This window comes from Pleurodeles waltl, chromosome 8, assembly GCF_031143425.1.
Source record: "Pleurodeles waltl isolate 20211129_DDA chromosome 8, aPleWal1.hap1.20221129, whole genome shotgun sequence".
Classification (NCBI taxonomy): Eukaryota; Metazoa; Chordata; class Amphibia; order Caudata; family Salamandridae; genus Pleurodeles; species Pleurodeles waltl.
The window spans coordinates 1,447,697,369-1,447,712,349 of record NC_090447.1 but is presented as its reverse complement, the minus strand read 5'-3'; the positions used below and the strand labels follow the sequence as shown (position 1 = coordinate 1,447,712,349).

Below are 14,981 nucleotides of genomic sequence, written 5' to 3'. Positions count from 1 at the left end.
AACTGGGCTGTGCTGTGCATGAAGTAAGTCTTGCAAAAGTGCACAGAAGCCCTAGCAGCTGCAGATCACATAGTACACAGGATTACTGTCTGACGTGAGGAGGCAAGGACTTACCTTAACCAAATTTAGACAGAAGGACCACTGGTCTGTCGGAGTCACTTGGATCTGGCTCCAGTGCTCCAGGGACCACGCTCGTCAGGATGAGAGAGGACCCAGAGGACCGGTGATGCAGAAAATTGGTGCCTGCGTTGGCAGGGGGAAGATTCCGTCGACCCACAGGAGATTTCTTCTTGGCTTCCAGTGCAGGGTGAAGGCAGACAGCCCTCTGAGCATGCACCACCAGGAAGCAGTCAAGAAAGCCAGCAGGATTAGGCGCTACAATGTTGCTGGTACTCTTCTTGCTACTTTTTTGCGGTTTTGCAGATGTCCTGGAGCAGTCAGCGGTCGATCCTTGGCAGAAGTCGAAGAGAGAAGTGCAGAGGAACTCTGGTGAGCTCTTGCATTTGTTTTCTGAAGAGAAACCAACAGGAGAGACCCTAAATAGCCCTCAGAGGAGGATTGGCTACCTAACCAGGTAAGAGCCTATTAGGAGGGGTCTCTAACGTCACCTGCTGACACTGGCCACTCAGAGTTCTCCATTGTGCCTTCACACCTCTGCTTTCAAGATGGCAGAGGTCCAGGACACACTGGAGGAGCTCTGGGCACCACCCCTGGGGTGGTGATGGACAGGGGAGTGGTCACTCCCCTTTCCTTTGTCCAGTTTCAAGCCACAGCAGGAGCTGGGGGATCCCTGACCCATCTGTGCCCTTCAAAGCATTTCCAGAAGCCAGCAGAGGCTACTCCTCACCTATTTCCAAAGAGAGAGGGTGTAACACCCTCTCTCAGAGGAAATCCTTTGTTCTGCCTTCCTGGAACTGGGCTGCCCAGGCCCCAGGGGTCAGAAACCTGTCTGAGGGTTGGCAGCAGCGGTAGCTGCAGAGAAAATCCTGTAGAGCTAGTTTGGCAGTACCCGGGCTCTATGCTGGAGCCCCGGGGATGCATGGAATGGTCCCCCCCCATAACAAAATGGTATTGGGGTGACAATTCCATGATCCTAGACATGTTACATGGTCATGTTCAGAGTTACCATGGTGACGCTACATATAGGTATTGACCTATATGTAGTGCACACGTGTAATGGTGTCCCCGCACTCACAAAGTCCGGGGGAATTGCCCTGAACAATGTGGGGGCAACTTGGCTAGTGCCCGGGAGTCCTCACACTTAGTAACTTTGCACCCAACCTTCACTATGTGAGGGTTAGGCATATAGGTGACTTATAAGTTACTTAAGTGCAGTGTAAAATGGCTGTGAAATAATGTGGACGTTATTTCACTCAGGCTGCAGTGGCAGTCCTGTGTAAGAATTGTCTGAGCTCCCTATGGGTGGCAAAAGAAATGCTGCAGCCCATAGGGATCTCCTGGAACCCCAATACCCTGGGTACCTAGGTACCATATACTAGGGAATTATAAGGGTGTTCCAGTGTGCCAATCAGAATTGGTAAAATTAGTCACTAGCCTGCAGTGACAATTTTAAAAGCAGAGAGAGCATAAACACTGAGGTTCTGGTTAGCAAAGCCTCAGTGATACAGTTAGGCACCACACGGGGAACACATACAGGGCACAACTTATGAGCACTGGGGTCCTGGCTAGCAGGATCCCAGTGACACAGGCAAAAACAAATATACACACAAGTAAAAATGGGGGTAACATTCCAGGGAAGATGGTACTTTCCTACAATATGGCACTCAAAAATAAAGCTGAGTTGATAGTTTAGCAAGATTCGGGGTCTTCTCAACTTTTACATTGCTCTACTTTTGCACGTGCACTACCTGGTGTGTTACAAGAATTCCACTGTGAAAACATGTGCACACCATTAGATTATAATAGGTAACTGTTTTTTTGGATAAATAGATGTTCCATTGTGCAACTGCTCGAAGATCAATTCACTACCATGACCTTGGAAATGTGGTCATGAGTCGTTGTGGTGGCTTGCATAATATACACAGCATACCATCCTCACTTTAAAAGCTTGGTTGATGTCGCCAACCAAAAACAAAAGAAAGCGAGTGAGGCACAAAGAAATCAAAGTCACAATTAAGATTAAGTAATCGAGGAACAACGAATAGTTGGTCTTGGGCTTACATCCATGTGGATGAGAAGCATTCCAATAAAACACATTCAGACTAGAACTCAATTTGCGATTTTATTTAATAAGCCAGCCAATAAAATCGGGAAAAGCTGGTAGACATTAACAGCCTCGTCTCGTTTCCGATATACATCAAGGAAATCTGCGAAAAAAATAAAAAGGAAAATAATTAGCTGGTACCAATAGACCATCATATGGAACCTTTCTTGAGAACAAAACATATTAGGTATTTTAGTTTGTGCACAACCTATTGGAGAGTAGTGATAGCTGTGTAGATGCGGTTTAACTGCTGTATTAGTGCAATCAGCGGACAATTGGACTTAAACATAGTGTCACTGACGTCTGATTTTAAATATGTAAAATACTTCTAAAGTGAGTTGCAGCTCTATTGCTCTGATTGATTTCCGGACCATAAGTGCGATGCCAGGCAATGTTAAGGACGCTAATGAGGCAAAGCTCAGCCCTCCACAGGGCTTGGTCGCCCCACTCACTGCTGCCGCTCCTGCCTGCCTTTGCCGCCTCCTGCCTGCAGATTCCTTCGCTCGCTCGCTGCTCCTGGGATTTCCCGCCGCTGCCTCCCTGCGGCCCCGCCCCCCTGTGATTCCATTCGCCGGACCGCTCCCGCCACCCAGCTGCTCCTCCCTCCCGGCTCCTTACTTAAGGGGACCGTAGGGGACCACAGAGTGTGACCGCTCAGCCCTCCACAGGGCTTGGTCGCCCCACTCACTGCTGCCGCTCCTGCCTGCCTTTGCCGCCTCCTGCCTGCAGATTCCTTCGCTCGCTCGCTGCTCCTGGGATTTCCCGCCGCTGCCTCCCTGCGGCCCCGCCCCCCTGTGATTCCATTCGCCGGACCGCTCCCGCCACCCAGCTGCTCCTCCCTCCCGGCTCCTTACTTAAGGGGACCGTAGGGGACCACAGAGTGTGACCGCTCAGCCCTCCACAGGGCTTGGTCGCCCCACTCACTGCTGCCGCTCCTGCCTGCCTTTGCCGCCTCCTGCCTGCAGATTCCTTCGCTCGCTCGCTGCTCCTGGGATTTCCCGCCGCTGCCTCCCTGCGGCCCCGCCCCCCTGTGATTCCATTCGCCGGACCGCTCCCGCCACCCAGCTGCTCCTCCCTCCCGGCTCCTTACTTAAGGGGACCGTAGGGGACCACAGAGTGTGACCGCTCAGCCCTCCACAGGGCTTGGTCGCCCCACTCACTGCTGGCGCTCCTGCCTGCCTTTGCCGCCTCCTGCCTGCAGATTCCTTCGCTCGCTCGCTGCTCCTGGGATTTCCCGCCGCTGCCTCCCTGCGGCCCCGCCCCCCTGTGATTCCATTCGCCGGACCGCTCCCGCCACCCAGCTGCTCCTCCCTCCCGGCTCCTTACTTAAGGGGACCGTAGGGGACCACAGAGTGTGACCGCTCAGCCCTCCACAGGGCTTGGTCGCCCCACTCACTGCTGCCGCTCCTGCCTGCCTTTGCCGCCTCCTGCCTGCAGATTCCTTCGCTCGCTCGCTGCTCCTGGGATTTCCCGCCGCTGCCTCCCTGCGGCCCCGCCCCCCTGTGATTCCATTCGCCGGACCGCTCCCGCCACCTTGCTGCTCCTCCCTCCCGGCTCCTTACTTATGACGCCCCCAGAGCGACCGCGCAGCGGACGCGCGCAGCGGGAGCTCCGACTGAGCGCCGAAGGTGCGCCAAAGGTAAGCCCGTCTGCGCCCGTCCGCGCCTGGACCGCGCCCAGCGCCAGACCCCCTGGTCCTCGCCCTCGCCAGCACACCCTGCACAGCTACGATGCCAGAACCCTCCACGCACTCAACGCCGGCCGAAACACCGCCTGCTACCGAGCCACCCCGAGACGCACCCACGGACCCTTCACCTGCCTGACCTGCCGCTTCACCAGCCTACGACCCAACACTGCACCTACTAAACCGAGCCCCAGCAACAAACACCTGATGTGCATCCTGCTCAACACCCGCTCCGTTCACAGGCATGCCGTCGAACTCTGGACCCTCCTCGACTCGACAGCACCAGACATCGCCTTCCTGACAGAAACCTGGATGAACGCCTCCTCAGCACCCGACGTCGCCATCGCCGCCCCAGAAGGCTACAAAATCACCAGGAGGGACCGCGTCAACCAGACAGGAGGAGGCATCGCCATCATCCACAAGAACACCATCCGCATCACGACCAACTCTGATGACACCTTCACCTCCGCCGAACACCTCCACTTCCAGATACACACCAACCCCAAGACCACGCTCAGAGGCACCCTCATCTACAGACCACCGGGACCACGCACACAGTTCAGCGAAGACATCACAGACTTCGTCAGCCCCCACGCCATCAATTCCACCGACTACATCCTCCTGGGGGACCTCAACTTCCACCTGGAGGACGACAAGGACCGCAACACCACTGCTCTACTGGACAACCTGGCCAACCTCGGACTCAAGCAACTGGTAACCACCCCTACACACCACGCCGGCCACACGCTTGACCCAGTCTTCTCATCCAGCAAATATGTCACCTTCAGCCACTCCACCAATCTCCAGTGGACTGACCACAGCTGCGTCCACTTCAGCTTCAGTAAAACGACGACCCACCACCACCCCCAACAAACCCCCCGCAGGAGCTGGAACAAGATCACCGGCGACCAGCTCACCACCTTCCTCAGCCAGAACCCCCCCACCAGCTCAACGGACCCCAACGAAGCCGCCAACAACCTCACACAGTGGATCACCAACTGCGCAGACGCCCTCGCACCACTGAAGAAGAACCCCCCCAGCAGACGCAGCAGCAAGAAAGCCTCCTGGTTCACCGACGAGCTCATCACCTCCAAGAAGAACTGCCGCTCCCTGGAGAACACCTGGCGCACCAACCAGACCACAGACAACATGACGGCCCTCAAACACGCCACCCGCAAACACCACCAACTGATCCGCGCCACAAAGAAGACAGCCTTCAAGGAACGACTGGACAACAACACCCACAACAGCAAGGAACTCTTCAGCATCGTCAAAGAGCTCTCCAACCCCGACGCCGGAAACAATGACATCACTCCCTCGCAAGACCTCTGCGACTCCCTCGCAGCCTTCTTCCACGACAAGATCGCCAACATTCACAACAGCTTCGGCCCACCAACCACAAACCCCACCACCGAACCGATGCCCCCCACCGCCACCCTCCGCACCTGGACCCCAGTCAGCACCGAAGACACAACACGCACAATGAACACCATCCACTCCGGATCCCCTACGGACCCCTGCCCACACCACATCTTCAACACGGCTGACCACATCATCGCACCCCACCTCCGTGACATCGTCAACGCCTCCTTCAACACCGCCACCTTCCTGGAGTGCTGGAAACACGCCGAGATCAGTGCCCTGCTGAAGAAACCAACTGCAGACCCCTCCGACCTCAAGAACTACCGCCCCATCTCGCTCCTCCCGTTTCCTGCCAAAGTCATCGAGAAGACCGTCAACAGACAGCTAGCTGCCTTCCTCGAGACCAACGGATCCCTCGACCACTCGCAATCCGGCTTCCGAGCCAACCACAGCACGGAGACCGCCCTCATCGCAGCCACAGACGACATCAGATCCCTAATGGACAATGGGGAAACTGCGGCCCTCATCCTCCTGGACCTCTCCGCAGCGTTCGACACTGTCTGCCACCGCACCCTGGTACAGCGCCTGAACAACACCGGCATCCAGGGGAAGGCCCTGGAGTGGATCGCCTCATTCCTCGCCGGAAGAACCCAGAGAGTCCGCCTCCCCCCGTTCCGGTCAGCGGCCACCGAAGTCATCTGCGGAGTTCCACAAGGGTCATCGCTCAGCCCCACCCTCTTCAACGTCTATATGAGCCCCCTCGCAACCATCGCACGTCAACACAACCTCAAGATCATCACCTACGCCGACGACACCCAGCTGATCCTCTCCCTCACCAGCGACCCGGACGCCGCCAGAGCCAGCCTACACGAAGGGATGAAAGACGTCGCCGAATGGATGAAGAACAGCCGCCTGAAACTGAACTCAGACAAGACGGAGGTCCTCATCCTGGGATCATCACCATCCGCCTGGGACGACTCCTGGTGGCCCCCTGCCCTGGGAGCCACCCCCAAGCCAACGGACCACGCTCGCAACCTAGGCTTCATCCTGGACTCCTCCCTCTCGATGACCAGACAAGTCAACGCCGTCTCATCTTCATGCTTCAACACCCTGCGCATGCTTCGAAAGATCTTCCGGTGGATCCCCACCGAGACCAGGAAGACGGTCACCCAGGCCCTCGTCACCAGTCGGCTGGACTACGGGAACGCCCTCTACGCCGGCACCGCCGCCAAACTCCAGAAGAAACTCCAACGGATCCAGAACGCCTCAGCACGACTCATCCTGGACATCCCCCGACACAGCCACATCTCCGAACACCTGAGAGACCTGCACTGGCTCCCCGTCAACAAAAGAATCACGTTCCGACTCCTCACCCACGCACACAAGGCCCTCCACGACCTGGGCCCCAAGTTCCTCAACAGCCGCCTGACCTTCCACAAGCCCACCCGCCAGCTCCGCTCCGCCAGCCTCGCTCTCGCCACCGTCCCCCGCATCCGCAGAGCCACCGCCGGAGGAAGATCCTTCTCCTACCTGGCAGCCAAGACATGGAACTCCCTCCCCATCCACCTCCGGACAACGCAAGACCATCTCGTCTTCAGGAAGCAACTCAAGACCTGGCTGTTCGAGCAGTAGCGTTTCCCCCCCCCCCCAGCGCCTTGAGACCCTCCGGGTGAGCAGTGCGCTATACAAATGCCTTTGATTGATTGATTGAAAGGTCTGCAACTATTCATTTTATCAACAATCAGTCTTGTTGGAGTCTTTGAGAGAAGGACCATACCTGCTAGTCTTATGTGGAAAGGGCTGCTTTATTGGAAGCAAGCAGCACCCACAATTTCTACAAACCTTCAGTTTAGCATCGCATTCTAATCCCCTAAAAAGATTTCTTATCTCACCTTCCACTAATCCAGTGGTTCCCAACCTTTTAACTTCTGTGGACCCCCACTTTATCATTACTGGAACCTAGCGACCCCCGACTCATTATTGGAATCTGGGGACTCCCCACTGAGTTATTACTGGAAGCCAGGTACCCCAGCCTAAACACTGTTGGTAAAACGCAAAACAATACACAAAAAATACAGAAACAAACATTAATCAAACATACACAAATGATAACACATTTTATTTAATTTGCAAAGATAAATTACAAAAATGTACATTTAATAGGAAGGATGGAGCTTTTCTAAATTTAATTGAAGCCACAACTCATCCATGCCATGTTGTGTTTGATGCAAGTACACTGCTCCCATGACTTAATCTGAGGATACTAATTTAATTTTTAGCTTTCAATTTTTAATTCCTTGACATTTGTAGTGTGTTTTAAAATGTTCATTTGGATATTGAGCCACTTTATTCATAAACACTTATATACCCCTTATTAATCTGTTAATATTTAATTTACTAAGCAGTTTCTGACCCCCTGAGGGTGCTTTATGGACCCCCATGGGTCCCCGGAACACAAATTGGGAACCACTGCACTAAACAGTTCCTGCCCCTACAGGAACTCCAGCCCCCCACCTCCTTTTATTAATGTCCATATTCTTAAAGCATATCCTACTACCCACTTTAGCTTCAACAATTCAACATTTGACTGTCCTCCCCTTCTTTCACGGGTGCCCGCACCAGAGCCAGACTGCCTCATCTCCATCTTCAATCATGTCATTGTTTGTACTGCTCTTACCCTAACCTTCCCATCTCTCCACCTCTTTATTCTGAGCTCTTTCTTTCTGCCTGCCTCCAGGCACTAATCTAACTCTAATAGTATCTGTTAACAGCTCAGACCTCGCCCTGCCTGCTCCAAAATATGCCTCCCTCAACTTCCTGTACCAGGGTGGGTGTTGGTCTTCCCGCTGCACACTTTGAAGGGATTGATAAGGTCCCTTGAAAGCTGTACAATTCAAGCTATGACGTAGTGACCACGAGGATGCTGTGTTGCACATCTTGCATCCTGCCAGTGTGCCACTCCCAGTCACTCTGCATGGAGAGAGCGAATCCCCTCCACCTCCGCATGGGGCTCGTATTGTGCAATTAGTAGGGCTCAGGCTGCAGAAGAGGAGAGGAGAGGTGAGGTTGGTGAAGTCTAAAAGGGTGTCCAAGTCTTTGGTGTGAGTGGCAGTCTTCTGGGGATTGTTGAATGTATGTGAGTATGTATGTAAGTAGAATTACATGGCACGGCACAAAGCTAGCAACAAACCAATGGAGACAGAGAGATGTGTGATGAAAAAAGAGCACTACAACAAGAGAGGGTTGGGTTGATTCAAAAGAGATAGTGAAATACGGAAATCGGGGGCAGCTGAAGGCTAAATGTTCTGGTAAGAGGAATAGGAAAGTTGGCAGGGGGGACCTACTCCAGGTACGGGTGAAAGAAACAGAGGTGTCATCCAGGGGTGCGGGCTGTGTAGTAGTTTCAGGCAGAAGATCTGTATATTCAATAAATGTGGGCATTGCCTCCCTTAGAATTTCACCTCTATATTGCTTGCACTCTCTGAATTGAGTGCTAGTTCAGAATGTATAAACCATGACTATTGCTGAAAATGTAGTGGGAAGCAAGTCCACCTTCATGAGAACATTACACAACCTGTCATCATTCAAGAACGTACTGCCATGTAATAAGGCTCTTGTGTACCTAGGTTAGAATATTGCACCATAGCCTTTACATGGTGTGAAAAAAAAATCTAAACTCCAGAGATTCCAGAAATAAGTGTCTAGGCTCAATTTAAACTGAAGTATTCAGGTCATATCACCTCAGCTCTAAAAAAAAAATCTCCCTAATCATGTAGGTTTGTATTTCATTTTTTCGTTTCCCCCTGTGAACTGTGTTGCAATATTCCTGTCAGGGGTATTCAAGAGTATTATTAAAGTTCACATTCTTGTCCATTTGCAGGCTTGAGAGCACCATGATTTGAAAGTTGGTACAAATCCAGGCAGCTGCAATTTGCTTTGAGGCAGAAGAGGTGCAGATCAATGTAGATTGCTCCATTTTTCACTTTTTGGGAATGACACAACCAAAAATTAGGACGACATAGAATGTATTTGATCAATGAGTTGGCCATGGCAATTGGTAGTTGACAGGGGTGTGACAGGAATGATCGAATCCATCTGAGGGCAGTCTCTGAAATTCAGAAGCATTTTGAATGCAGCGTCAAAAGAAGCGCATTGTCCACTGTCAAATGCGGCCAATTGGTCAAGAAAGAGTAAAACATCAGATTGTCCAATAGCAAGAGACACCAAGAGATTATCTTTAAGATCAGCAAAAGCAGAATTGGCTCATGTAAGGGGCCAGACATTTGTCTGGCAGTCTCAGCCCAGGTTTCCACTTAGTGTCAGAGCTGCTATATGACCTTTCCTTGCATAATTGCTCTCAAGAACAGCATTATGGATATGATCTTTTTTTGCTAAACATTTTGTAACCGGTTTTTATTTCTTCAGCATGGCATAAATTTGCCCCTAAGGTGCTATGGCCTACTAAAAAATGCAGCATTTATTTCCAATATGTCAGATGCTAATGTCATGTGGAGGTCTTTAATGGTTTCTGCCACGCTTAGGGCAACCAGGAGATTAGATGTTTTAATTTTCTCAGTATATTACTTGGGACATGGTAATTTTTGAGAAGTAAATGAAGTGGCGGCTTCTAGATAGTACCTATTTCTCTCAGTTACATCATCCCCATGCAAAATTGTATTGCCCGCTGAATACATTATTTGCCCATTAAAAGAAGTGCCATGGTGGCTGGTATGGATTTCATAAAAAAATATGTAGCTCCTTTTATAGAACTTGAGGTTGCCTCTGATATGCCACAATATCCTCTACATGCACTCCAGGAGCATTACTCACCTTTCCCTGTTCTAAAATCGAAGTGTTATCACCTATTAGATGTGCCAAGAAATGTTACTTACTTTTGTGAAACTGCTGTGCCAAGTGTTCGCATAACGGTGGTGCACACAGTCTTTAACAGCTGATCGACACTTCTTTCTGTTGGAACCTAAAAGCAGAATTGTGCAAAGGACTCCCTGAGCGAGGGTTGTGATAGCTTCTGTAGATTGTGTCTATGGCACTGGGGCTTTGGAGTTCAGGTTTTTTAAGAGTGGGTAAGGAGAGTGACAGCTTTTGTTGTGTGTGATCAGTGCATTATCTGGCCAAGGTATATGTTGGGTTGCAAAACAGTTGTTCAACACGTATATTTCAACACTAATCTTCAAAGAGGATGTTTAATTGCTGTGAAGTTATGGGTAGAGCAGTTTTAGAGTGGGCCATCCTGTACATGTCAGGTGATTTCCCACCCTGAGAAAAGCAGGAGTAAATGCCTCGCTAGTGTTTGAAACGGAAGAAAACGCTCCATAATCGAAGGGGACATTGGAGAATGTGTTAGGAGATGTAAAAAAAAATGTCTATGTTTGAAAAAGGTTAATTGTGCAAAGTCACAATTCTGCATGACTCATTCCTGCAGAGAACTTTTCACCTGAATCGCGATTCCGGAATGTGTGGCAAAACCACACCCTCACAGTTTTCTGTGAAACCATTTCACCAGATGTAGAGTAACAGACAACAACCCACAGCTTTGAAACTGCATTTCTACATTACCACAGAAACACAATTTTCTGCAATAGTTTCCGATTCATCAGCGGAAAACACGTAAGAGTGTGGTAATTCTGCAACCAAGAACGTCCAAAAACCAGTGCTTAATTTGTGCTTGTTGTTTCCGGTGCTGAGCACCGGCACTTATTTTTGAGGGCCGGGGCTTATTCTTCTGCCTCAAGCATTTGCTGCGAGCAAAAGATACATATGGTAAAGACGGAGGAAGAAAAAACGAAAAAGCGTCACAAAGGAAGACGTTAGAAAGCTTCAAGAGTGAGCTGAAGGGGCAGGGAGTGGCTTTATATGGATTGAAGAGGCCAGAGATGGCTTCAGGATTACGCCCCTCAGTATTCCGTGCTCACCCATTTAACTGCAGCAGCCACGTGTTTAAGAGGAGGGCTTTGGGCAACGGCACCTTTTTATTTACAAATCAACTCTGCCAAAAACCAATGTATCTTTAGTTTCAGGTGCAGAATTACCTGTGCAGTCTTTAAGAATAAAGCAACCAATAAAATCTGAATTAATGACTTTTACAAACTGTCCTATTTATTGCTGTTTTTTTTGTAAAACGTGCCACAGTTAGAAATATTAAATCACATGAGAGTAATCCTAGCCTTACAGCTTCATTAACACTAAAATCATTTTTACAACTTAATTCCCTAGAAATGTGAATATAACACCGCATAGAGAGAGGCACATGGCTTGATACTGTATATTCAGTATAATCACGTAATGCTTTATTGAGTTAACCCATTCTTACCAGGCTGAACCGAGTGATCCAAGAAGCCACACATTTAGCCATGCCTCCTTCTCCTGGTGGTTGTTCTCCTCTTCCTAGTAGTGTGACGGCTTGGAGAACCTATGTATATACACAGAAATAAGAGCTTTGAACAGGTTATCTCATATTTTGTGGCTCTTATAAAAAGCAGATCAAGTGAAACTAAGTCATAGGAATATCAAGTAGAATTGCTGAGACAGGAAAAGATTCAGTCTTAAAACAGAACCTGGCAATTCAATGGTATCAGAGAAGAAGGGAATATTTAATAATATTGTCTTTCAATCTATTCTGAAAACTGAGAAAGTAAGATTGAACAAACTAAGCCTGTAGAGATGAAGACATACAGGTGGGAGTTGAGCTGCTTTACTATGCCCAGAAGATGTTTCTTTTGTACAGCCGCAGCAAATGGTACAATAGAAGTCCCATCTCCCATCCTGTTCCAAAATTCCAGGTGGCTCCCTTTCTAAACTTCCATGAACCCTTTATTCAGAACACCACCCGAAGGTCAATGGGCGTATGTTGAGGGTGCGTCTTAGCAACAGGAAACACCACCCACCATCCGGCAAGACAACTCCGATCTCTCTCCCTCACCCTTGCAAGCGTCCCCCGTATTCAGCGGAGCCGCATTCAAGGTCGTTCTCTCTCCTACCTCACCGCCAAGTTCTGGAATTACCTCCCACTCCACCACCGAACCTCTCTTTCACTCTCCGATTTCAGGAAGGGACTCAAGACCTGGCTCCTTCACTAAGGCTCACTAGACCACATCGCCTGGAGAACCCCTGGGGTGATAAGTTGTGCTATACAAATAATGATTGATTGATTGAAACAACTGCAAAATGAGGCATGCAGTGAAACAAAATATTTGATTACTGACTGGGGCAATTAGAGCCAATCACACACTAGTATAAATAAAAATCAGAAATGGAAATAGAAAACTAGCCTGATAGATGAGGAGTGATACCCTAAAACCGGTCCCAGGATGCTTGTTTCTGGTCCAGGAAGGACCTGGCATGGCAGCTCTGGCTGGACAGTTCCCATGGGGAGCAGGGAGAAGACTGATTTGCATATGGCTGGGTCCAAACGGGAATGGCATGGCAAACAAAAAAACTGATGGATTAAACCTAGATCTGAACACCAAAAAGCTTGCATATGATACTACATTAAAGCCAGAACCAATGGAATTCCATAGGCTTGTTTTTTAACTAGCCCTTGGGGCTACTTAAATGGAAAGGAATGGCTTTCAAAAATAAAAGGTGGCATTTAGTGAATGGCATTGGCGAGAAACTGTTGTTCCCTTTTGCACTGTATGCTTTTATAAGTGGCAACCGTGCACATTTATAGCTTCGACTTTATGAGTGGGGCACCTTCTCCTTTATGCAGTAGGTATAAGGTTCATGGTTTGTGAACACATTCATGAAAGTATCCGAAAAGTACATGTCTATGATGTGACCTTTAAAGCCAGATTTTTTTGTAACATTCCCCAAAACACTGCGGTCTGAGACAATGACATAGACGTGGGAAGGCCGAATATATTACCAGTTTTTTTAAAGCAAGAAATTGCATCAGGAATGCTTTCATCATAGCAGCAATGTTCGCTTAAGCAGTCCTCTTCACTGAGATCTTGGCTACTTCCGCATTGAATTCGGTTTTTCGGCTCAGCCTTGCATTCTGAAAAGAAAGAAAGAAGGCAGCAAGTAGAGAACGTCCCTATTCTCCTGTTCTAGAAGACTTCCAGCTTCCAAGTTTGAATGATGAATTAAACGCAGTTCCATTGCAAACATACAAAGGAGAAAGTTCAAGATATTTTTAAGAAGTGTACAACTACTTTGAACATTAAGGCTGTCATTCAGAGAAAGTCGAAAATAAATATTTTGTACAATGTACGACCAGCGGATATACTTGCATCTAAAAAAGTACAAACAAAGCTGTAGTGCTTCCCTGAGTATAAAAGGGCTTAACATGTGGATATTTGTTGCAACCATTTCTACATAACAAGAACAACTAGGATTTTCTGTACTGGATATGGAGTTTCACTTAAAAGTCCTGAATTAACACCTTTTATCATTAATACGCATGCCGGTTACGTGGAATGAACAGGAGCAAACTGTTCCTGTTTAACATATAGATTTATTTATTTTTGTATAATCTACTCTGCAGTCAAATCACTACCTGCACAAATTCAAGCGCATATCTCATCACACTTGTGGGCATGCATCTGTTGTGTCACCACAAGTGCCTATTGTGAAATACATACTTGGGTATTTTGATCATTTTTTTGTTATAACTCAATTTGATATTTGTATTTGCACAAGTGAAACCATTTTTATGAATCAGTCGCTGGGAGTTTTTTTTTAAATATGTACTGTGAATGTCACAATCCATGAAACGTTTATACAGTTATGATATAGATTTCACTTTTGGAACATAAAATAACTTTTAGGGGTAAACCATTTATTCGAATATTCGTATGTTTTTGTATTGTTCCAAAACATGACCTTAATATTTATCTCAGTTTTTGTTTTGTCTTTCAGTGACATTTTAAGCCAAATACATCCCTTCACTCTCCTATCTTGAAAAATTACAACCTAAAAGTAAGTGGGTCTTCAGCGTTCTGAGCGTTTACAAATATATATGAAAAGATTCTTTAGACTACAACATAATAATGTAAGACAATATATTTTCTGAAAGGTATGTAAAATAAAAACAAATTATTATGTAGTGGTATTTAAAAACCACATCAATCAACCTTGATTTTCAAAATGTTTTTCAGCTCAGTTAATCTATTCCAAAGTTAGCTGATCCATAGAAATGGATAAAGGAATCATACATTACCTTCAGCAGCTTGTACATTCGTCATGATGACTCCTATAATAAGGGCCAGGGCAAGAACATGGAACATCTTGTGAGCCATGGTTTAGTGTAGCCTGAATTCAATCTGTTTGGTCAAATTCAGAATATGGATTGCGGTTTGAGAAGTTTATGCCACCTTTATATCCTCAGATCTGTTTGCTATATAGTTTAATTTCTTTGCATAAGTAGCGTCTCTTTCGCGTCAGCCACATAATTTATTAAAACAAGTCAGCAGTTACATGATACATAGACAAACAACAAACAGGCTATTTTTTTGCTGTATAATGAGGATACTGGATCATGCTGCAATTTTTGGCCTTGGTTCATAGTGAATTGTGGTGTACAAAGCATTCACGTTGCTGCATTATTTCCTACTGGCGGTCGTCTGTAGGTATAGTTAGGACCTAGTTTCTATTAAAAAAGTGTTTTTTGACTTGCCTATATCTTTGGTGCCAGTTGATGAATCTTCACAAACTTTTCTAAAAAAAATGTGACGTTCATTTAAGCTGCTG

At 47.9% G+C, this 14,981-nt stretch overlaps 1 protein-coding gene across 1 annotated transcript; it reads right to left on the bottom strand.

Moving 5' to 3' along the window:
- Window positions 1–2,229: 2,229 nt before the first annotated feature.
- On the bottom strand, window positions 2,230–14,605 carry LOC138248749 (putative gastrointestinal growth factor xP1). Its single transcript, XM_069202609.1, has 4 exons — window positions 14,452–14,605; window positions 13,156–13,287; window positions 11,602–11,700; window positions 2,230–2,327 (listed from the first exon to the last, which is right to left on the bottom strand). Exons 1-3 carry the CDS (start codon window positions 14,528–14,530, stop codon window positions 11,636–11,638), a joined length of 276 nt encoding a protein of 91 aa, XP_069058710.1. The 5' UTR covers window positions 14,531–14,605; the 3' UTR covers window positions 2,230–2,327; window positions 11,602–11,635.
- Window positions 14,606–14,981: the final 376 nt, after the last annotated feature.